The sequence below is a fragment of the Lycorma delicatula genome, chromosome 9, assembly GCF_047948215.1.
Source record: "Lycorma delicatula isolate Av1 chromosome 9, ASM4794821v1, whole genome shotgun sequence".
Taxonomy (NCBI): Eukaryota; Metazoa; Arthropoda; class Insecta; order Hemiptera; family Fulgoridae; genus Lycorma; species Lycorma delicatula.
The window spans coordinates 1,400,138-1,426,481 of NC_134463.1; the positions used below are offsets into that span (position 1 = coordinate 1,400,138).

Genomic DNA, 26,344 nt, shown 5'->3' on the forward strand with positions numbered 1-26,344 from the left:
TCCACACAGAATATAACAAAGTTCAAGAATTGTTCTACTGGTAAAAATAAAGAAGAAATTTCATGAAAACATAAATTTGGAAACACTTCATAAGCGAGTGTCGGCTGGCGAAAAGATTTCGCCCTGATTTCTTCGCCTTAGGTAAAATTAATCCAGCCTCTAATTTTTTGGGACCCAAATTAAGAGGTAAATTTAGATGTTTTAAATGAAATCTGACTTTAAAACTGAAACACTAGGTCTCAAAATTGAATTTTCAGTATTTTTTGAGAAATTAAAGGTAAAAGACAAAAATTTTGATCGAACAACCCACTATTTTATGTTTTATGTACTATAACTATGTTAAATGTTCATAAAAAGAAAAATTTAAAGAAAACTTAGACAAAATTTTATTTTAAGTAGAAATGGTATGAATAAAGTACACTGAAACAAGACAAACATTTTTTTTTTTTGACTTCATTCATTTGACTGGTTTGATGCAGCTCTCCAAGATTCCCTATCTAGTGCTAGTCGTTTCATTTCAGTATACCCTCTACATTCTACATCCCTAACAATTTATTTTACATATTCCAAACGTGGCCTGCCTACACAATTTTTCCCTTCTACCTGTCCTTCCAATATCAAAGCGACTATTCCAGGATGCCTAAGTATGTGGCCTATAAGTCTGTATCTTCTTTTAACAATATTTTTCCAAATGATTCTTTCTTCATCTATTTGCCGCAATACCTCTTCATTTGTCACTTTATCCACCCATCTGATTTTTAACATTCTCCTATAGCACCGCATTTCAAAAGCTTCTAATCTTTTCTTCTCAGACACTCCGATCGTCCAAGTTTCACTTCCATATAAAGCGACACTCCAAACATACACTTTCAAAAATCTTTTCCTGACGTTTAAATTAATTTTTGATGTAAACAAATTATATTTCTTACTGAAGACTCGTTTAGCTTGTGCTATTCGGCATTTTATATCGCTCCTGCTTCGTCCATCTTTAGTAATTCTACTTCCCAAATAACAAAATTCTTCTACCTCCATAATATTTTCCTCCTATTTTCACGTTCGGCGGTCCATCTTTGTTATTTCTACTACGTTTCATTACTTTTGGTTTGTTCTTGTTTATTTTCACGCGATAGTTCTTGCGTAGGACTTCATCTATGCCGTTCATTGTTTCTTCTAAATCCTTTTTACTCTCGGCTAGAATTACTATATCATCAGCAAATCGTAGCATCTTTATCTTTTAAGACAAACATAAAAATAAATAAATCATTTAAAACAAGTTCGTACAAAATGTTAACATTTTAATGAATGTAAAATAATATTTAGTCAATTAATAAATTTCCGTATAAATCCTTTTGATTTTAAGTAAAACCATTTTTAGGTTTCAAGAACGTTAATGTGAATCTTCCAATTACATAGTCTGGACTCGTAAAAACCAAGATATCAGTTTTGAGTATGAAATAAAAAGCTCTTCGGTACTCGGAATAGGTTTTAGATGCGGCTTTTAAGGGCTGTTACATTTAGAGAAAAAATGAATTTTATAAAAGTGGCAATTAAGATGCGATAAAACTTTATGATAAAATGATTAGTTTGTACCCTAACAAAAATGAACCGGCCTATAGAAATATCCAACGTTCTTTAAAGTGAACAACGGCCAATTCCTAACAATCACGGCAAAATGGAAGGGAGTAATGACTTGCATAAGACGACACTCCTTTGAATCGTTAGCCAAAGTGACTCTTATGGTGATTACCGAAAACAATGATGGCCTTTAATGAAAGAAATGCTTTTTATTCCAAATAATGTATTTAAACGCCTATAAATAATCATCGTGGTATGCAAGTACCTTTCATAAAATTTAACCAGACTGAGGATATCTTCTACAAAAAATAACTTCCTAGAATAGCGTACGACTAAAACGTAAATAAATGGTATATATGAAATTTTAAAGCGATATAAAACTCACTAAAATATCCGTGTACATTTCAAACATTTACAGATTTAAAAATATGAAGTTACTTTTCACTAATCATGAAACAAAAATTATCGTGCAAGATATTACAATTTTGATTCGCCTCTACCAAAAATGTCTCTTCCATTTATTTATATCAGTAAAATAATTAATACGTGTAATACACGTTAGTGAATAATAACAATACTAATGACATTGTTTACGATTATTACGATAAAGTTTTTTTTACAACTTCGTAACGAAATTAGTTATTTTTAATAACAATCAACTTGTTATACTTTTTCTTACCCGTCTAGACAGCGTTATAGCACAGCTATAGATCTAAGCGGATTTCACGGGATCTTGACGTTTTGACAGCTAACGAACAAAGAAAACCCAAAACGGGATGAATATTTTACGAATGTTAATGTTCGTATGTACGTATGCGCCTTCGGTGTTGGCCTCTAAATCACCTTATATCTCCAAAACTACTGGACCGATTTTGACCAAATTTGAACAGACTACTTCTATATATGGTGCATTGATAAAATTTTCGACTTAAAAGGCAAGGAGATGAGGGTGTAGAGCGAGCAAGGTAACCCCCTCAGTGATTTTGCCTAAGGTCATATATTTTTTAAACATGTTTGTTAACGATTAAAAAATAACAATATTTGCAAAAAATATGTTTTGAAAAATCGCACCCCCACCCCAAAAAATTCTCTACAGAAGTGGCTAAGTGGGCATACTGTGCCAATAGAACACCCTGTCCACCACAAGGAATGTCACAGTCTGTCATCTTGGAATTTCCTTATTTTTTCTAAGGAAATTTCCTTTTCCCTCGTCCTCTTGGACCGGGAAATTTGAATTTTTACAGGATTGCCAACCAAATCATTTTTTACACGTTAAATATTAATTATTTATTTAATTTAATTTATTAATATTTCAAAGTTTGGTAGCACTGACGTACATCTGTCGCAGTCATGTACTATGTTGTGACGTCACAGGGTAGAATTAAATAAATGAATAATATTCTAAGTGTAAAAAAAGTTACTCGGTCTAGCTGGGTCTCTAACTCGATCGTCCGGTTGACTCGGTACCTCGTGCGTTAAGCTTCGCGACTACACCGGTCTGCCGACCGTACAAGTGAAATGCGTTCTATGTAAGTTGTGAAATCACATTAGTTTAGTTAGCGAAGACCGTCACCGTAGTACCGCCACACCCGCGCAAATTAAATACGGTATGTGAGCGCGCTTTATTTAGAATCATTGAATTAAATAAACGAAAAGATATATTTAAATGAAACGATAAATATTTTAAATAAAGTTGTATTTGTATGTGTGTGTAGGCCATGCAATAGAAACAACCTACAGTTATAGGAGTTTCTCGTTGTCACGTAAATGTTAATTATACTTCGAATTTTTATCAACTAGAAGAAAATGTTTTTATTCGCTTTTTTGTTGTTCTTTCTTGTTTGCTTCACATTGTCTCCAGTTATGTAATTTAAATCAAAATAATACAAGCTCTAGATCTTTGCTAAATGAAACTTTCTTTAAATTATTTCTCATATACGAGTAATAAGAAAAAAAGGAAACAAAGAAACATTTGAAATGTAGGTATGAAGAAGATTAAATGGTGATGATGAAAAGAATTAGGAAATTAAGAAAACGAAGATAATAAAAATAGAATTATTCAGGATAGAAAAGCTAATTTTTTCGGGTTCGCTTTAAAAGCAGAAGGATTTAATAACACAGTCCAACGTTAAAAGAATTAGTAACATTTCCTCCAAAAATTGTCTCGATAGAGTAAATATTGTAGACGACCTAAAAGGAAACGGGAGGAATTAGGATCTCAAAGTTTACGAGAAAATTGGAAATAAAGTACAATTGAGATAAGTTAGCGCAAGGGACCTGCTTTAGGTAAAAAGAAATGATATTTAAATCATCGTAATTGAAATCATTCAAAATTATATTGTAATGTATAAAAAAAAATAGAAATTAATTACTAACCGATAAAAAATTAATGAATTACATAAATAACTTTGACAATATTTATAATTAAATAAGGAATATAATTTAATTTGACTGACAAGCAAAGATAGTTATTTGTCTGTACTAATGCGATATGTGTAAATTGTAGTACTGACATTGTTGACAACTAGTATAGAACAGTGTGTAATATGCTGACATAATGGAGTGCACTCTTCTCACTTGGTATGAACAGCGTTAGCGCCTAATTGTGGTATAAAATGAACTATACGTCAACTCATACGCAGGCTTCTTCCTCTTTCATTCACTACAATTATCTCTATCTTTCTCTCACCTATTTATCCTTCCTAAAATACATTTTCCAACTCTCTTATTATATGAACATAATTTTATCTTAATTATTTGTATTCTATATCAAAACGTAACACGCATCAATTAGGTTTTTACAAAACAATAATTTTTAAAAGGTTATATGAGAATTATTTATATGTGAGGGTAATGTTAGTTTAATAATAACATACTTCTTTCAGTAATACTTATTATTTCTAACTTTTCTCTTTAATTTATAATATCGTATTCGTCTGTTATTTTATTTGAAAAATGATTAATTATACAAACGGGTATACGTTTAAATAAATAAATGAAACACATTTATTAAATAAGTTAATTGGATTATATATTTTATCAAAATATACTGAAGTTGTTAACATATAAATCTATGTAAATTTTATTAATTCATGCAAAAATTCTCTGTTATAATCATTTGCTACCAAAAATTAATCTTTACATTATTATTATTACTACTACTACTATATATATAAAAGCTGGAAAATTATTGCATGATATTCCCGGCTAGATGAAGAGGAATAGATGAAGAAAGAAGCATTTGGAAAAATATAGTTAAAAGAAGAGACAGACTTATAGGCCACATACTAAGGCATCCTGGAATAGTCGCTTTAATATTGGAAGGACAGGTAGAAGGAACTGTATAAATAAATAATGTACATTAAATTAATTAATATAAATTAATTTCAATCAATCCAACTTTGATTAAATTGAGGAGTGATCTGAAACACAAATATTTAAAATAAAATTTTTCTTTTTAAATTAAAAATTAACCTAATTTCAGATAAAAAAATAATTGTCTATAATTACCAGTTACCTTGTCACCAAGTTTCTATTATTAGTTCAGTAAGTTTTAAAAAGATCACGAATTTTCCTCGAGTTAACACTCGTAAAAATTACCATAAGTATTTCGTTTTATGTCTCTTTATTTAGTATAAAATGATTTTTGTCTTTCTCTAACATCCCTATTTTCAATCCTAAAATTAAAAAAAATCTTACGCAAATTCTGCGAAAGAAAACCGATTTTTCTTTAACTATTTCTGTATAATTTTTTGCGCAAGAAATATACAAACCATAAATTCAAAGTGAAAATTAAAAAAAGTATATATTTTTTAAAATTTAATATTAAAATAAATTCTGTTTGTAAGAAAATTAAATTATTAGAATTTTATGAAATAATTAAAAATAACGAGTAGACCCTACACAAGCATCAATTTTAAACTCGCTCACCACTGTGACTAACTGCATAAAGCGCGTTTGAAGAATACAACATACAAAGTCAATATAACCTAAATAGAAGTTAATTTGTCTGTTGTCGACCTTAAATTGAGCGTAATTGAAGAACAATTCAACCAATTTTCATCGAATTTTCTCATGAAGAAATTCAGATACACTATTACAGCATATTACAACAAATTTTCGAAGTCTAGGGTTTACAGCTGATTTTCGATGTCGAGAATTCTAAGGTTCGACTCCTAGTAAAGGCTGCTGCTTTTATATGGATTTGAATGCTAAATTAAATTAATTTAAATGTCAGGAAAAGATTTTTGAAAGTGTTTGGAGTGGCGCTCTATATGGAAGTGAAACTTGGACCATCAGAGTATATGAGAAGAAAAGATTAGAAGCTTTTGAAATGCGGTGCTATAGGAGAATGTTAAAAATCAGATGGGTGGATAAAGTGACAAATGAAGAGGTATTGCGACAAATAGATGAAGAAAGAAGCGTTTGGAAAAATATAGTTAAAAGAAGAGACAGACTTATAGTCGCTTTAATATTGGAAGGACAGGTAGAAGGGAAAAATTGTGTAGGCATTGGAATATGTAAAACAAATTGTTAGGGATGTAGGATGTAGAGGGTATACTGAAATGAAACGACTAGCAGTAGATAGGGAATCTTGGAGAGCTTCATGAAACCAGTCAAATGACTGAAGACAAAAAAAAATTCCCGGCTATTAATAACAAAAATTAAGATTTAGAACCAAAAAATGAAAGGTTTCTAACAAGGAGTTAGAGCCTTTAAAGAGGTGAGATTTGATTTTTAAAAAAAAATCTTTTTGGCTAATCTATATATGTATTATAGGTAACAAATTTTAAATAAGTTTTCTCTAAAATGTAACCGACAGAAAACGAAATTTTTTTTCGATATCCCCCTCCCTTAAGGAATTCTGAAGAAAATAATTAATATGCTCCATGTTCTATATGTAGAAATATTTGAGCCGTATCTGAAGAAAATAGGTTAGGTAATCCTGAGATGTATGGGGCTATATTTTAATTTATTTAATATATTTCAATTTTAAGATATGGGGGTTGTTTTGAAAAAAGGTTTTTTACATAATTTATGTATACATTGTAGGTAAAAAATTTGCTTTATTATAGTTTTCTTTAATACTGAGATACAAGGCCAAAACAATGCGACATACGTAATATATGATTTTTTTTTTGTCTAGATGAACTGGTAGGATTTTAAAACGTAATGATTTGCGAAAATCCGATACCCCAATTTTAAATGAACATCATACTTGCCTCTTTAATATAGCTGCTATTCTAGCTATATTAGCTGGAAAGTAAAATATTAATTGCAAATATGTAGTTTAATAGTGTGAAGTAGCTATATCTATTTAAGGATAGAGAATCCTTCAATAACCATACATTTTTGCTTTTAATCATATAGTTTGCATATTTGTAATGGAAAAAAATATTTAATCTTTGATTAAGTGTTCATAACTGAGAATGTAACATAATTTAACAAAAATCGACCGTACTCGGATTATGTTTTATTTTCGGATTTTAACATCTAGATCGATGGAAATAAATCATTTAGAGGGGAAAAAATTGTTACCTGGACTTTTATAAGTGGAAATGGTAAAGGGGCTTATAATAAACGTAAAAAAATAAATGCGTCAGCGGGGGCGGTGGAGAGTTGATTTGGGGGGTTGAAAAGGGGTGAAAAATGGTATTATTGCGATTTCCGGTGAAATTTGACGTCATTAAAATTTTTGGTTATTTAAGTAACAAAAAGGTATACAAAGTTTCGTCAAAATTAAATTATTTTTGCGGAAATGGAAAATAAAAAACGGAAAAAATATGATTTTTCGCATTTTTCTTGGAAATTTTGAGGTTATGTTAGAAAGTGACCTCAACAAAAGTTGTATATTTCTACAGGATCTAAAACTTTTGTATCGGTCATTTTTTTCCACTCCCGACCACCAAATCATCCCTCCAACACCACCGCTCGTGCATTTATTTTTTTAAGTTTAAGCCCCTTTACCATTTCCACTTATAAAAGACCAGGTAAATTTTTTTTAAGTGTAATTTGGCTGGACTGATTAACTTTTTTTTTTTTAATTAAAAAGAGAAAAATTTAAAGTATAAAAATAACTAAAACTATCCTTTTGTTCTTTGATTCTAGTTCTAGGCTACTATACACATGATCAGGAGATTATGTCAAAACAATGATAATATTTCTACCAGTTTTTTTCTACGTTAAGTTTTAATTTGTAAATAATTTTTGCTAAATTCTTAATTACAAGAATACTTATTAATTACGGTTCTTTCAGAAAATATGATAATATCAAGTCGATCAAATAAAATAAAAATTAAACAAAATAAATATTCTCAATCACTTCAAATATAATTTATAATTTAAAAAAAAATTAGCTTACGATCTATTCTTGGAAATTTTGAGGTTACATTAAAAAGTGACCTCATTAAATTAAAATCTAGGTTAAGAACAATATTTATATATTAATATATATAAAGTTTAACGGTTTGCATCAGTCTCTTAGAATTACTATCTGGAATTTATTACATTGAAATCTATCCTCTTTTGGGAGATGATTATGAAAATGGAAACAACTAAAAAGTAGTTTAAAAAAATCTCTGGATGAATAACTTTTTGTTACTTTGGAGGAAGGTATCATTGGCCTTTATGAAATCAACCGAGACAATCACTCAATAATTAAAGAAAAAGCTAGCTTGCTGGTTTTTATTCATAGTTTGGTTTCTACATAGGAAATGAAAAGAATTTTGTAGATTGATCTTTTGTTAAAACTTTAAAAACATTTTCTTATTTGTAATACTATTTAGTACAAATTTATAAAATTTACAGATAATTTTTGCAGAATTTAATTTTTGTACAACATCAGTTTTCCAGTTTAAAGTACTTTATGTTGTTGGATGACATTTTATAAATATTAGTGAACGGATTTCATAATGAGATGAATTTAATTTTTCAAATAGAAATGAATTTAGAAAGTTATACAATCTAAAAATACCTGTGGAGCAGCACAAAAATATCTCAAGTAGAAGTGAACTGAAGAAGAAACAAAGGTAAAAAAATTAAACAATGAAGAAATTTTAGGGAAAAAGAATCAGAAAGTGATATTTGTGTGATCCCCTTTGATGATCTGTTCGTAAATAAAAAAGAAAAGAAGATAAGTACGCACGTACGTGGACTTTACTTACAGTATCCCAAGGAGTTTCGAAATTTAATTTTACATTTTTATTTCATATTTTACAATAAAATTGTATTTTTAATGATTCTACCATTACAAGTTACTTCTTGCGGAATAACTGAAATATTTCAAACTGTATAGATTTTTTTACTGTATATTAATAATATATACATCACTAATAGTATGTATTATATCTAATATTACACTAATATTTATTTTAATTAAATTTTTGTAATTCCATTCTACTTTCTATGTACATCTATACATTCTACAGTTTCAGTATCTACTTTCTGCACATTCTACCGTTTATTATTTACCATATTTGGGCCGGTTGGCGGTAACAAATATACTGTATATGTTCGGGCCTAAGAACATACTTGTCCAATTTTTCTGTGGTCGTTCAATAAATATTCGTCATCATTTTTTTATAACAATAACAAACCAAAAATGGAGTAAATATTTGCTTACAGACTATATAACGGATGTGTTGACAAGACAAAATTACATACTTTTTACTCATTTCCCATCAATCTCTGTTTGTTAGTCGGTAAAACAGCAATGTACATAGTTATTTATATTATAAAAACAGTTTTTTTGTCGTAGAAAAAGTAATCAGAATAATTTTGTTTTAAAGTACAAGAATATTTCTTTTGCAAGATATGTTTAAAAAATTTACGCATCAAAAATTTTTTTAAGAGGGAGTAAAAAATAATACTTATATATTTTTTTTATGTTACTATTCCGGCGAATATACTAGTTAAAATATACTAGTTAGTTAGTTTAATTACTAGATCATTAAAGGGGAAAATATGATGATCATATCAAAAATGGGTTACCGGGTATTTTGCAAATCTTTAGCTTTTAGAGTCCAACTACATTTAGACCAAAAAAAAAAATACGTCCCATTGCTTTTAACCTTCTATCTCAGGACTGACCAAACAGATTTTCTTCAAATTTGGCTGAAATATCTCTATAAATGGAGAATTGATCGTGATATTTTTTCAAAATTCGTTAATTTTTCTTTTTGTTTTTATCGTGAAAAAGACAAAATTTCGATTTCTTTCAGAAGCATTTTAGATAAAATTTTATAAAAAGCAAATTTGTTAGCAACAAATAAAAAAATCAACCCCACTTCTTAAAATTAAAATATATTTTTTTTGTTCTTGTGCTCTATCTCCCTTCGGTTTAAATATTTTTTCAAAAATTTCTTGAACTTTATACTTCATATATAGAGCTACCAAGAGATTCCTACATTTTTTTTTTAATTAAAGAACTAAAATGTAGAAATCTTTTTTGAATATTTTTCTCTTTCTTATTTTAGCTTTTATTGTATGTAGGTGGGATTTGATTTAGAGAAAAATATTACAAGTAAATTTGTTAAGCTTATAAATGAGTATTTTTAGAAGAATTTTTTTTTTAAACTTATTATTCTCTCCAAAAATATATATTCTATTTCTTGTTTTTTTTTTTTTTACTTCAACTTTTGATTTTTATTGTTAATAGCCCGAAAGTCATGTAATATACCAGCTTTTTTAATATACTCAGAGTAAATATTCTTATTTTTAAGACTAGTTATTTAATATTATCAGATAATTAGCTGTACTAGAAGAACAATAATAAAATGATTAAATACAGCTTAAATTATTTGTTTCTTTTTTAACAATTAATAACGATATCACAAGATACATGTAAAAACCATCTGTATACATATTCTTTCAGAATTGATATTCAAACCTAACGTTAAAATAATAGTACTAATAACGAAAAGAGTATTATAATATTATTGAGTAGTATTTATTGATTTATAAAATACTAATGCAACTTTTCAGTGCACTATAAAATATAATCTTGCCCTGAGGTAGCTAATCCCCACGTCCGGAACACAACATCTACGTTCCACGTCCAGGGCGGTAACAGCCGTACTTATGTACAATACATATAGCTGGCTAACGGGGATCCGAGTAAATTCCTCGGATATGCTTTTCTTTTGACCTGTTTCCACCTTCAGGTCCCCTCATGGATTGGATTTTTCGGCTACCTGCAGGATATGAACAATTTGTTGATTAGGATGTGGACATATACCAAACTTAGAGCTGGCGATGTGGCGGCCACGGTCAAAGTTATTTGCAGGTGTAACGGAGACCTTTCGTCGTCCACATGCCCCCCCGCGATGGCAAGCATGTAGTTAAGGTGCCCATGTTCGGAGCATGGGAGCCCTGAAAGCTTCGGTGTGTAGGGGCCTGGAGTCAGTGCAGAGACTGCGCATCCGCTCTCTGCCAGGACATATGCCGGTTCCACCGGAGTACCGGAACGGACCTCCAGGGTTGGTAGCCCTGGAGTAGGGGTGTACCCCGGCGGCTAGCCTTACTACAGAAGGGATTATTTGTTCATGGAAACTGAACAACTAAACGTGGCAGAGGGTTCACGCAAACACCCTCGTTTAGAACCGGCCGTTTCGCCTGAAGCAAAACGGAGAAAAAGTGTGGAAACTAAAAGGATTGAGATTGAGGCTAGAAAAAGCTTACAAAAAGCTTTTTTTAAAAGTAGTAATGTACCGAAACCCAAATATTTGGTCATTACAAAGGAAGATGGAAATTTCTCGAGGGTGAGTCCTTTTCTCATCGGTCGGGAGATAACCAAATGCGCTGGTGGACCTGTAAAAGAAATAAGGAAGACCTTCATGGGACTTCATGTTGAGACTGTAAATGAAGTCTCAAAAGATTTTGGGGCTTAAAAAGATTGGAGAACTGGCTGTACATGTCGATCCCCACAGTACGCTCAACACATCAAGAGGTGTGGTCGTCTGTCGGGATCTTCTAAATTGCACGGAGCAAGAAATTGTTGAGGAGTTGTCATCACAGGGAGTAATTGAGTGTCGCCGATTGAACATGAGGAGGAATGGCGAAGTCCTACCTTCAGCCTCTCATGTTCTCACATTTAACCGGCCTACCTTGCCGGAGAAGATTAGAGCGGGGATACATCGATTGGATGTGCGGGCATTTATCCCGCAACCTATGCGATGCTTCAAGTGCCAACGTTTTGGCCACACCGCTATCAAATGTGAGAGAACGCAAATATGCGTGTGCGGCGAAGAGGTGCATGAGGGAGAGCCGTGTAAAGAGCCCCCTACATGCATCAATTGCAAGGGACAGCATTCATGTAGATCCAGGAATTGTCCTGTCTACAAAGAAGAAGTAGCTGTGCAGGAAGTTAAAACCCTGCAGAAAGTCAGCTACATCGAAGCCAAAAAGATTGTTAACGCCCGCAAACCAAGAGCAACAACATCTTATGCTCAGGCTGCGGCTACTGTTCCTGCTCCTGCTCCGATTGCTGTAGATGAGGCTCAAATTATAAATAAACTTGCGCCTACTTTGGCTAACATGATTGAGAGGATCATCGAAAACAAGATGAAACCTTTTGGCAATAAAGAATTTGTTAAGCCAAAGATAGTGGTACAGCCTGCTGAAGATAAGTCGATAAAAGTGAAAGTTGCTCCTCCAGAAAAGAAAACGGACACCAAACCAGAATGTCAAGTCCGTCTCAGCGAGATTCTTGATGAAAAGAAAAAGGTGATACCTACAGAGACTGTTATGGAGGCTCCCAAGCCTCCTGTAACTGAAGTGGCCTCAAAGCCTCAGAGGCCACAAAAAATCACACAGGGGGGGCGAGTGTCCCCCCTCCCACAGGCGGTGACCGGTGCGACCCCCGTGTTGGGGAGCGGCCAGGTTGCCGCCTCTCAATCGGCGCCTGAAACCGGCGCCGATCCATGCCCGTCGTCGTCGGCGGCTTCGGTGGTCTCCGATACGGAGACCGGAAGCCTTACAGGCGACGACCTTCTCCGCGAACACGATGCTGTTCGTAGGATGGAGAAGAAAAGGAAAAAGGGATGGCCGAAAGGAAAACCCAGACAATAATTTAATTAAAAATTAGCGAGTCGATAATGGAACAATGGAACATCAATGGATGTTTTTCAAACATCCATGAGCTCCAACGCTTAGTACATGACGTAGACCCGATTTGTATATGTCTGCAAGAAACGCATTTCCGCCGAAATGAAAATTTTAAATTAAAAGGATTCAATATATTTCGGCGAGATCAACCGCCAAATGTAAGAGTTAGAGGTGGAGTAGCAATATTAACATCGACTAGAGCTACCACCGAAGCAGTTGTTCTAAACACAAACCTACAAGCGGTCGCCGTTAGAATGAAGCGTCCGCTCCAGGTCACTGTCTGCAGCATATACTTGCCGTATTTTGATTGGAATAAGGATGACATAGCAAGACTAATTTCCGAGCTTCCCCCACCTGTTTTACTGGTGGGTGACTTTAATGCTCATAATTCTCTTTGGGGATCAGATCGAGTAGATCCCCGTGGAAGAGAACTTGAAGGGTTCCTGATGAATTCAGAACTTATTATTTTAAACGACGGATCAGGAACCTTTTTCAATGCCAGAGATGGATCGACGTCCTGTATAGATCTTGCACTTATAAGCGGATCGATAGCACCAAGGTACAGCTTCCATGTCATAGATGATCTGCATGGAAGCGATCATTTCCCGGTGCAAATTGTAACTGATGTTACAAGAACAATATATCCCATCCCTAAAAGATGGTTATTTGAGAAGGCAGACTGGACGAGCTTCACAGCTAGAACGATACTCCCAGAAACAACTGGAGTTATCGGAGACGATGTCGACGCCATAACAAATGCAATAATTGAATCGGCATCGAGATATATTCCCAAAACATCTGGGAAACTTACGAAAAAACCCGTTCCATGGTGGAACGATGAAATAAGTAAAGCTATAAAAACAAAGAAAAGGGCGTATAACGCCTTTAAGAAGCGTCCTAGTATAGAAAATCTTGTTGCCTTTAAGAAATACAGGGCGTATGCAAACGTCTTATGATAGACTCGAAAGAACGATCCTGGCAGCAATACGTGTCATCCGTCGACAAAACTACTACTGCATCAGATGTTTGGAGGAAAGTGAAGGCGATTTGTGGGCGTAATGATTTTGCTCCCATAACTAGCCTTCAAGATGAAGATGAAATAAAAGACACTCCATATGAAATTGCAGAGCTGTTATCCAATCACTTCGAAAAGGCCAGCAGAACGGCCAACTACGAGGAAGGTTTTCGAACCAAAAAAGAAGAACTCGAAGGTCTACTAAATTTTAGTATTGGATAAATCCCTTACATGGGGATTACATATACAGGACTTGAGTGATAGATGCAAAAGAGCCCTAAACATTATAAAATGTTTATCGAATTTAAATTGGGGCTCAGACAAAGAGACATTATTGAGATTGTATAAAGCATTGGTTCAATCTAAACTAGACTACGGATGTATCGTATATTCATCCGCTAGAAAGTCGCACTTAAGAAAGTTAGACGTAGTTCATAATAGCGGAATAAGATATGCAACAGGCGCTTTCCGCACAAGTCCGGCGGCTAGTCTAATGTCTGAAGCCGGAATAATGCCACTACATTATAGAAGAGAGATCCTTTTGTTAAGATATGCAGCAAATGTATGGGCTTTCCCCGCTCATATAAATAATAAATTGTTTACGAATCATCCTATGGCTGCAGTATATGAACATCGTGCTACCTATTCCAGACCAACCGGAATTAGGTACCACGAATTAAGAAGAAAATATGAAATTGCTATACCAGAGACACTAGCAATTTCTACTAGAGAAATACCGCCATGGCTCTTGCCAGCGGTAAATACAAGTTTAGATCTCTCTCAAGGAGAAATAAAAAAGAAACCAGCAGTGATCATCCAGCAGGAATTTTTAGCAACCGTCAGTAGTTACGAAAAACATATTAGAATTTATACTGACGGTTCTAAAACCGAACATGGTGTTGGATGCTCGATATATGTAAATGAAGAAGCCCACTCTTGGAGACTGCCAGATGTGGCCAGTGTCTACACGGCAGAACTCACTGCAATTCAGCAAGCTCTTCGCTACACTGAACACTATTGCGAAGAGAGAGTGCTAATATGTTCCGATTCATTAAGTGCACTCGTCGCAATTCGGAACAAGAACATTAAGGATGTCCTAATTGCAAACATCCTGTCCATTTTATACGTACTAAAACAACGAGGACAGCGATGCGTTTTTGTATGGACTCCGGGGCATGCTGGTATTACAGGTAATGAAATCGCAGACGAAGCTGCCAGAAAGGCAACAGTCTGCGATGATTTGGATGCATTTCCTGTAAGAGTGGCAGATGTTAAAAACCGTCTAACAAACATAGTAAAAAACAAGTGGATAATTGAAATGAAGAAAATATAGTTGCATTTTTACACGCCAGTGGACTTCTTAAAAGTCTATAAAATGGAAGTTTAAAGCTGTGGTAAAAGATACTCTAAGCGGTAGTTTTATATATACATATAAGGGAGTCTCGAAGCGTGGCACGTATAGTGACGGGAGGTAGCCCTCTTGCCTAGGCCATTTTGGCTCACCTGCATTCAAGAGCAGTGAGTCGGGGTGTGTCCTATGATGGCATGGGGGACCCTCAAGGGTCCCCCATGCCATACTGCTTAACGGCGGTTCTGGTCGCCCCGAGGGTGCTTAAGCAAACTATAAATGAGACTTCGTAGAAGAAAGAAAGATATGGTATGATTAGTTTAATTTTAATTTTAAGTTCATGGTCTTTTGAGAACCTATCTCATATTTTAATATTGGGGCCCTTTACACCCCGTAAGTGTTTGTGATTGTCCTTGTCTTTCATGTTTTAATGTTTATTGTGAAGTTTGTGTTTTTAAATAAAATGTAAGGGCCCTTTACACCCTTACATATGACGATCCTGATGGAGATAATAATTTCTTTTAAAGAAGTGACGAGGGCTAATGACCTTAGCAGTCGATGCCCGTAAAAAAAAATTCAGTTAAAAAAAAAAAAAAATATAATCTTTATAAACATATCATAAAAATATGTATTTAACTGAATTATTATAATGTATAATTACAAATTAAGTGTGCAGGCTATATATGAATGGTTTATACATTTAGTCATTATCGTTATACGTATATATAAATTCAACAGTTTAGAGTATAATGGTGTAATTAACAGATAATCAAGATAGAAAAGTAAAATATTTGCTTGTGTTATATAAATTACACCCGCAAACCATAACCGGAAGATAATGTAGACATTATTACGTTTTCGTTGTTACATGCAACAAACCATTTGTAATAACAATTTATATTTAACGTAACACAAAAAGCTGAATAATTAATGTGTATATATATATATAAATATGTTTTATAATTTCCTCACTATATTTTCTTTATGTTGACATTACATTAATATGAATGTTTTTAATTAAAATATATGAACACACAAAATATGAAAACCCTCCGGGCTGGTCTAGTGGTAAAACTCGTCGCAAATCAGTTGATTTTCGAAGTCGTACATTCCGAGGTTCAAATCCTAGTAAAATTTTGTTACTTTTATATGAATTTGAATACTAGACAATGGAACCCGGTGTAGTCTGGTGGTTGAGGTTCAATTAACTACACGTCTCAGGAATGGTCAGCCTAACTACACCTCATACATATTATTCTCATCTAATTGAGTCATGGGAGGGGGTTGCTTATTTTTAACTAGTTTAGCAAATTGCAATGAATTAGCACACATTAGGAATAATAATATATAATAAAAAAAATATGAAACAATAAATGATTCTTTAATTATTAAAATTAATAAAAAAAAAAAATAAAATATATATATATATATATATATATATATATATATATATATATTATATATATATGTATATTTATATATATATATATAGAGAGAGAGAGAGAGTCATGGAAAAAGGTTGCAGCAGGTTAAAAAATCGTACTAGAGATAATTAAACGAGTATTTGTTTTAAAAATTCACCAACTCAAAAAGTTTTTTAGCATACCTTAAAATGTTTCAACATAAGCTCCATTGGTCGCTCTGCAAACATCCAGCCGCGACTTCTAATCAGGTCTGCTGAATCATCGCAGGTGTAACTTTTAGCAATAATAGCGGTGATTAGGCATAACATTAGGATATGGGGATCTCAACAACCCAATGAAATTAATGAGTGTGTCGGAGATACCCCAAAAAATTACGTTTGACGCGATTTGATGTCCGAACGTGTGATTGGCCTATCATTTTTTCATCAGCTTACTATCAGAAGGAATGTTTATTTAGATATGCAACAACTGTACGTTTTCCCTCACGTAACCAAATTGAACAAGAACGTAATGTTGCTGAATTGTTTTACCAATTCGCCCCCATATTTTAGCATAGACGTTCGACGCGCTCTCAATGAAAGATTCCCTCCTAATCGTTGGATTGATAGGGCCAGTCCTGTGCTTTGATCTGCGAGAATCCCAGATATGACCAGCCCTATTACTTTTTCTATTGGGATACTTAAAAGCATTGTCTACAGTGAAAAATTAGGGATGTACAACATTTAAGACAACGGATCACCGCTGCTATTGCCACAATTACGCCTGCGATGATCCAGAGGACCTGAGAGGAAGTCAATTATTGACTAGATGTTTGCAGAGCGACCAAAGGGACTCATATTGAAACATTTTAAGGTAATAAAAAACTTTTTGATTTGTGAAGTTTTTTTTTAAAGAACACTCTTGATTATCTCTAACAGTTTTGAAATACTATATTTTTAAATTACTACAACCATTTTCGATGATACACTACAGGGTAGCAAAAAATATTCTTTTTCGGCTTCTGGTTGATGTAGCAATGTATTTGAACGGCGTTGAAAATGTTCCGTCTTTGCCTGCTGATTTTGTTGAGCTAAGACTTCGAATTAACGCTACAGCTGCAGAAGTAACGCCCGACTTGCTGGTTACAGTTTGGAATGAAATCGACTTCAGATGGGATGTATGATGCACTCCAAATGGAAGCCAGTATGGCTTCCATTAAGTTCCATTAAGACATAAGTTTGTCACCAAATGGAAGCCATACTGGCTTCCATTGGGGACAAAGTTCATGTGTTTTTTTATGAAATGAGACCTAAACAGAATCTGTAGGTTATCTCAATAAATTTTTATATGCTTTTAAATTTTGTGATGTCATTTTTGAATCGCTCCATATTTTTGTGACTAACATATCTATTTCCTTATACAACTGCTAACACATAAAATACAACACATAGGCAACAGACGGGAGTGTTAGAAAAGTTTTTGAACTTTTGAAGTTGCCTTTTTTCCCCTTATACGCTTCGTTATTATGTTTTTGTTATGAAATAGCAGAAATCAACAGCTATGGTCATTAACCCGGTGGAAATTGGAATTATATGAAAATATGCTATGCCTGACTGGAATTCGAACCCGGAACCTCTGCACGAAATGCCAAGACGCTACTTTTTATTATTAGTATTATTAGTTAAAATAACTTTACAGGACAAAATTTGAAATAAAGATTATTTTTATTTAAAGGATTTCATTATTCCAATAAGGTATGATTGCAGTATTAAGTTAGCTTCAAATGTTGGATAATTTTGAGCTTCATACAAAAACAAGTGAATTTCTTTTTTTAAAGGAATATAAAAATAGATAATTTTAATTCGTAGTAAATAAAACGACAAAATTTTCAGAATTATTTATTATTTTATTTATTATATATATATTTATTAGCAAAATATTTCTGATTTATATCCGGATATTCACCTTTTCGTCCATCTTTCTTTTTAATTTTCAATATAATATTTTCTGTAACTACTTGTAACATTTTTAATACTACAATTGTATCTATGTTAATTCATGAATTTCATTTAGAACAAGAATATTTTCTAAAACCGTTTACCGATTTCAGATAATTGTAAACCTTATGATTTTAACCTAACCTAACCTAATTTTCGTGCACTATAATTTATACAATGTTGAAAAAAAAGATGGTTTACTAAAAATATATTATTCGGTAATAGCGAGCTTTATGATATATTTGGTTTATGAAAACAGAATCTTTTCAGGTTAAAAAAAAATCTAATATACTCACATCCATGAAAGAAGTTTTAATTTATTCTTCATCATCTAACGGTAACCTGCCCTGAGGTAGTTCCTTTGCACCATGTCCGACTCCATTCTCCTCCCAATTAAAACTTCAAGTTCTTGATAGCTTCCGCTTGGTTTCAGATCAACCGTAATCTTGACTTTTGTCCGGCCCTTTTATTGCACCTTCAAACGATCTTTCCGTTTTAATCAATTCATCTTTTATCACGGTATGTCCTAGTTAATTATCTTTTCTATTTTGAACATTTCTGATTAAGGTTACATTTCTTGTTAACTACAACCATTACTTCTTTAATTTTCACTTTGTCTTTAAATTTTAATTTTTTCCAACCTTCTCAAAACTTACATTTCAAATACCTTCCATTTTTTTAGTATTCATGTTTCACCTCCGTACACTTCTTCAACTCCCTGTTTCCGAGTAATGACTGTTTCTTTCTGTTAAATGCTTCCTTATCGATTACTATTCTTATTTCGTTTTTTTAAATTTTTTTCAATTTAATAATTCACTTATTTGTTTCTTCCTTCTTTTAGAAGACATTTCTGCGTATCTACTCGTATATTTTTTGTATCTTTTGCTAAAACCTTTCCAGGAAATGATAGATACTCATGCTGCTTCTCCTAGACATCCGAATCCATTTTACCAGCTTTAAACATCCCTTCTTAACTAAGGATTAAATGAAAAAAATAAATAAAAATTATAACCTAATACACGTATTTTTTCCTGATCTGCATGTTGCAATTTGTTGAATTAGTGAATAGCAATAAGCAAATACGCAATAAGTATCTGTTCAGTAAGCGACTGAGATGAGAATGATATGTAAGACATGTAAATAAGGTGTAGTCTTGTACAGATTCAGGTCGACCATTAATGAGATGTATGGTTAACTGAAGCCCAACCACCAAAGTACACCGGTATTCACTGTCAAGTATTCAAATCTATATAGAAGCAATTAACTTTTACTAGGATTTGAACCTAATATATCAATTAACATAATTGTATTAATGTTTCATATGCTTGCGTCATCACAGGTAGAAATTCAACAAAACAGTAGTAGATATTTAAACACCAATATTGTTTGTAAATTTCTTTTAGGACCTCCCAAATCCTCTATTTTTCTCATAGATTCCTCCCGTAATATTAAACAAAGCCTTCTTGATAACTTCTAATAATTTTTTTACGAAATCGGTAAAAAGATTTTGTGTACTTATCGGTTATAAGAGATTTCTACTGCGTATTTTTGAGGCATTCTTATACGAAATTCATGACTAGTGGCCACCTAAATAGGTAAAATATATATAATTTGTGTATTTATCATTATTTAGAAGAGATTACCGAGCGTAGGTTATGTTTACTTATGTTATGTCGATAACCCACCGGGTTGGTCTAGTAGCGAACGCGTCTTCCTAAATCAGCTGATTTGGAAGTCGAGAGTTCTAAGGTTAAAATCCTAGTAAAGTCAGTTATTTTTATACGGATTTGAATATTAGATCGTGGACACCGGTATTCTTTTGCGGTTGAGTTTCAATAAACCATACATCTAAGAGATGATCGAACTGAGACTGTACTACACTACACTTCATTTACATTCTTACATATCATCCTCAGAAGCATTATCAGAAAGTTAATTACCGGAGGCTAAACAGGAAAAAGAAAAAGAAAGGTTATGCTGATATACTTGCGCGATTAATCCTTATACAGAATCAAAATAATCTAATCAAACCTAACATACGCTCGCTAATTTCGTCTGATTAACGTTAAAAATAAAAATTATATACAATAATTTTTACGTACATAAGTTTTATCGTGTCGAGTTGCGGACAAAGATTATGTATAATTATTACCTTATACTTCTAAATTCATGTCATAAATAATAATTTAATAGATAAATGATGCAAATTTACTAGAACAAGTAAAACGTAAAAAAAACAATTGGATTTCAATAGGGGTCCCGTATAACCAATAAGTACCAAAAATATTTGTATACAAGATGCAATGAGGATAATAAGGTGGACTGGTTAAATTACCAAAAAATATTTGAAAACAAAAATCTGATTTCAACGATTTCAATTCACTCAACAAAAAAAATGATAATGTATAAGATGATGCTTTGATTTTTGTTTTTAAAGTAAGGAAAATAAGCATCTGGAATATTAAATAAAAAATAATTGAAGCCGTATGAGAGATGGTAGGGACATAAAAACTACGTAAATGTAAATAGTTATTGCCCTGTAACGAGTTAAAGAAACAAATACATGAATGAAGATGAAAATATCATCTAAATATGTAAAAAAAAATATATAATTAAATTTTAATTTTTAAATATAATATATATCTGTGTAATAAAAAGAAAATAGATATCTTACTGATTTATATACGCTAATAATATGAGTGAATAAAAAGTACTGGACTACGAATCCCTAGGTATATATAGCATAAATACAAACGTCAAACCCAACTGCGTCATATTTTTTCTTCAATGTTCTTTTAACTTTACGACTTCTAAAGCACACGCTTTAAAATTTGGGTTAACTGTTAAGCATAGCTTTTTTTATTGTCCGGAAATCTATTTAATAATAGACTTTTTGTTATACCAAACAATTTATTCACTTTTATGAAAACAAATTAAGTATTATATCATTTTATTATGAAAATATAATACAAAATGTTTAAAAATCATAGATATAAATAAAAGTACATAATTTAATACTGTAATGAAATATGCACCTGAATAATGTTCTTAAAATATAGAATGATCTAAAAGTTACTCAGACGTTAATTAATATTTTGAAAAATTAATCTTACAATAATTCAACATGTTTATGAAAAAATGAGTAATCCCCCCCCCCCCCTAGAAAAGACCCCGGATATGTCCTTACTATTAAAACGTTTCTCTCTTTTTTTCGTTATTAATCCTTCAAATGATCTTTATATTAGTACAAGATATTTATTTTTTATTGCTGTAATTCCCGTTAATCAATAAGTTAATTATTTCTGAATTTTAATTAAAAGCATCATCGATTGACTGTCTTGCTCCAGCCTATAAATAATGATAGCTTGACGGTAACATTCCTTAAAATATATCTGTTATTCTTTCTCAGCACATAAAAGTTAAAAAGTTATTACTTCAAAGCGTGCGTTTACCATACTGAATTACAGCATTTAAAATAAATAAGATACTTAAATTTAAATTTATAATAGGATTATACGAATATTACATTCTCGTATAACCCTTCTTTGATCTGGACATTCATTTCATTGAACCGTAACTGAAAAAATGTTCATATTTTCCTAAAACAATTTGTCTAATTATAGTAATCAAGTGGATGAGCAATGGAGTCTTTTACCAATTCAGACGGGCCTATTTTTATCTACCTATCTATCACCTCTCCCTTTTTTTACTTCACTCTCACTCAGCTTTCTCTTTCTCAAGTTGACTGAATAGAAAAAACTGTAGCCCTGTTACAAACATTCTTATACGTATTTTCAGCGTTAAATATGCAATTTTTAAATTTCAATCCTCTTTTTAGATCCCCCGATTTCAATCAAAATTTCCCTATAGACTTCCCCCTAATTTTTGATGGAAAACCTGAATCAGGCCTGAAAACCAGTGGACCAATAGTCTGGATTCACCCGAACTGAACTGGTAGATTATTTGGCATTAAAAACAGTTGGTATTAAAAAAAAAAAAATACGAACAAATAAGTCGTAATAATATTTTGCAAACCTAAACTAAAACTCCCGTCGGTTATAATCTAATATATTTTAATATAATATTTTTTAACGAAAAAAAATGAAGTGAAAAAAAAATAATGTAAACTAATGGAATTCAATACAATGAATGAATTAAAAATTGATTTTAGGAATCTAGAATTTATACTTTACATTTAGAATAAACGAAATTATTAAACGTTTAACTTTGAAACTATTGAGTGACACTATGGGAGAATAGGATAGAGGCTTTAAAGCCTTTGAGATTCCATTTGGTGAGAAAGGTATACGACGCCTTGCTAAGCATTTACGAAAACCAACAAATTGAACATTTAATAAGAAACGAGCCCTCAGGTTTATTAAATTGTATTAAATAATTTAAGTTTTTGTGTTAATTAGTCAAATAACTAATTAACACTAAATAATAGCTAATTAAAATACTAAATTCCATTAATCCAATAAAGATTTTGATCTAGCCTTTGCACTTGATCTTTTACAAAACTGCAAAATATTTTTCAAGAATTTTCGATCGGATTCGTCCGTCGATGAAACTATTATTGATGGAAAAGAACTTGCTACCGAAATTGACGTGGAGGCTAATTTTGGATCAACAATAACACGACACCGCGTAAGAAGAAAAAGGAACTTCTCATACGAAGCACGAAATGAACCCACCGAAGATCCAAAAGAAAAAGATAAAATAGATTTTTTATTTATTTTACAAAATATCAAGCACTGAATGCACTCGACGCTGGATTTGAACAACTTAGTATTCATAGTAACTATTTTCAATTCTTATAAAATATATACGATTTAAATACCATGTCCAAAGAAATGTTACTAAAATATTGTAAGAATTTAGAATGTATTTTAACTGACGGTGATTCTGTTGTCGTAAATTGGGTAAAATTAGCAGAGGAAATTTCAGCAGAATCTTCGCTTTTGAGCAAAAAAGAAAGCCTAAGAAATGTACTGACTTTAATTATAAAGTTAAATTTTTTCCCAAACCTTACTATTGCTTTAAGAATATTGCTAACGATACCAATAACTGTAGAAAGTGGCGAAAGTTAAAATTAATTAAGAACTTTTTACGTTCGACTACTACAAAAAATTGTCATAATGGATTGGCCATTTTGGTAATTGAGCATGAAATTTCTGATCAAGTAAATTTAAAAGTTGTAATAAAAATGTTTGCAGAACTGAAAGTGAGAAAAAACGTTTTCTGTGATTTTAGCGTAGTTGATGTTAACCTTGTTTTATTTTTTAAATAATGGTATTTTGATTGTTTGTGCAATAATACACGTTTTTAATAGCATTTAAAAATGTAAAAAATTATATGGTTAACAATTTGTGGCTAAGTACAGATATTTCTTAATTAATTTCTAGTTTTGTACGGCTTGATTATCAATATTACGTTATGTTACATGTTTCTTTAGAAATATATGCTTTTATTAAAATTTAAATAATATGTTTGATTTTTTCCCCTCTATGAATCATGAGACCTTACCGTTGGTGAGGGGGCTTGAGTGCTCAGTGATACAGAGTAGCTGGACCGAAGGTGCAACCATATCGGAGAGGTATCTTTTGAGAGCCAGACTAAGGAATGATTCCTGAAAGAGGGCAGTAGCTCTTTTAATAGTTGTTAAGGGCGTAGGTCAGGACGACATAAACGGCCATATCAACATCACTCAGTCCTCTGAGTACTGCGCAGCTGAAAGCAATGGAAAACTACAGCTGCTTTTTTTTCCAAGAAAATGTAGCTCTCTGCATTTTCATATAGCAATGATGGAGGCGCCTTCCTCGGTAAAATATTCCGGAGGTAAACTAGTCCCCCGTTCGGATCTCCGGGTGGGGACTACTAAGGAAGGGGTCACCAGAAAATTAAAAAAGAACATTCTACAAGTCGGAGCGTGGATTGTTAGAAGCTTAAAAAAGGTTGGTAGGTTAGAAAATTTAAAGAGGGAAATGGATAGGATAAATGTAGATGCAGTAGGAATTAGTGAGGTTCGGTGGGAAGAGGAAAACGACTTTTGGTCGGGTGATTTTAGAATAATTAACTCGGCTTCAAATGAAAATTATGTAGGCAGGCAACGTTTGGAATATGTAAAACAAATTTTTAGGGAATAAGGATGTAAGGGGGTGTACCGAAATGAAATGACTCTAGCACTAGATAGGGAATCTTGGAGAGCTGCATCAAACCAGTCAAATGACTGAAGACAAAAAAAAGTTTGATTTTTATTGAAAAAAAAAAATATGTGCCTTTATTTAATATATATATATATATATATATATATTAGAGCAGGCGCTGAAATAATTGTATATAATATATAGTAGGCGCAGTTATTAGAAATAAATTTTAAAAATCCCATTTAATTATATTTTTAATCCCGTAATATTATTTCAAAAAAAATATATATAAATAATACAGCTAGGCGAGATTGAAATAAATTTTTGTAGTTTTTAATTCTTATTTTTTTTAAATTATTTATTTTGGTATTAATATTTGTTTACAGTGTTGAAGAAATTAATATTAATAAAAAGGAATAATTTTTAAAATGGAATTTTAATTTTATCATAAATAGGAAGAGAGAAAGAAAAAGTGAAAATATCGCTAATTTTATGAATGAGCAAGCAGTTTATCATGAATCAGATAAATTACTTTCCACCTTCAAGTTTAAAAGTACACACTTGACCCCTCAAAATATAATTCAGGTTATATGCATTCTCATTTTTCTGTTATAGATAAATAAATTTATATATATGTAAGCCGTACACATAACTAAATTTTTTATAACATTTGTTACCTATTTTGAAAATATATTTTGGTACCACCGTTTTAATCCATTCGAATAAACAACATTAAAACAAAGCTAGAACTAATAGTAAACTAAAATAAATGATACTAAATAAATTTCTAAACTTACCTCATTCTTGAAATAAATGTCGGTGTAAATTCCAAAGGAGTCCAAACACCTAAATCAGAATGTTTTACTTCATCCCAAGTCGAGTATTTGATTAAGGAACATGCAGGAGATGGCATATCTGAAAAAAAAAACGGATATAAAAACAATCGGATTAGTCGTTTTAAATTTGTCTGGTTAAGCCAACTACGGTTATGTTTGAGTTATAGCATGTACATTTTAGTATAAAAAACATAAATAGACGAGGTAAAAATGTGTATTTTATAAATCTACTTGAAGTAAAAATCAATCAACGCTAATAAAAATATATCCACCCTAATCTGTGTTTTTTTTTAAACTGATATAATCACAAACCGCACACCACAAACTGATAAAATCTGTTTAAAATAAATGTTTATCCTGTAAAGTTTATTTAATCTTTTATTTACAAAATAATACAGAACATTTTTATGCAAAATATTAACGAATTTCCCGCTGGGAAATGTAGAAATACACAACTGGATATCAAGAGAATACAACAAATAATAAATGTTACAAAAATTTTCAGAAACTCGGATAAACAAATGAATTTTTAGTTACACAGATAATTCTAAAATTAGTAAACAAGAGGGAAAAAAACATAAAAATACAAACGAATGTATAGTTTAATAAAAATACTGTTCTGAACAAAAAGTGAAACGGAACTAATATTTAATTATATTGTTGTTTAGAGTTATCATTCTTTACAAAAAAAAAAAAGAAACTGATAATAATAAAGGTTACTGTTTATCCAAATAATACGAGAGTATCCCTTCCCCTCGCTATTTATTGATTAAACCGACTCTTTTTTTGAGGGTGGATAAAAGACCAGTAGTATAAAATCTAAATGGACATGTACAAGTTTCATTCAATAATTAAGAGACAAAAATTACTCTGAAGCTAAAACGGTAATTTTTTTCACTTTTGAATATAATCTCCAACTAA

The 26,344-nt window shown here is 31.9% G+C and overlaps 1 protein-coding gene across 1 annotated transcript in view; it reads right to left on the reverse strand.

Moving 5' to 3' along the window:
* LOC142330377 (uncharacterized) overlaps positions 1 to 26,344 on the reverse strand; it is a 462,402-nt gene that overhangs the window by 206,704 nt on the left and 229,354 nt on the right. The window contains exon 2 of the mRNA XM_075375602.1: positions 25,385 to 25,502. Coding sequence (XP_075231717.1) covers positions 25,385 to 25,502 — 118 coding nt within the window. The remainder of the gene's footprint in view (positions 1 to 25,384; positions 25,503 to 26,344) is intronic.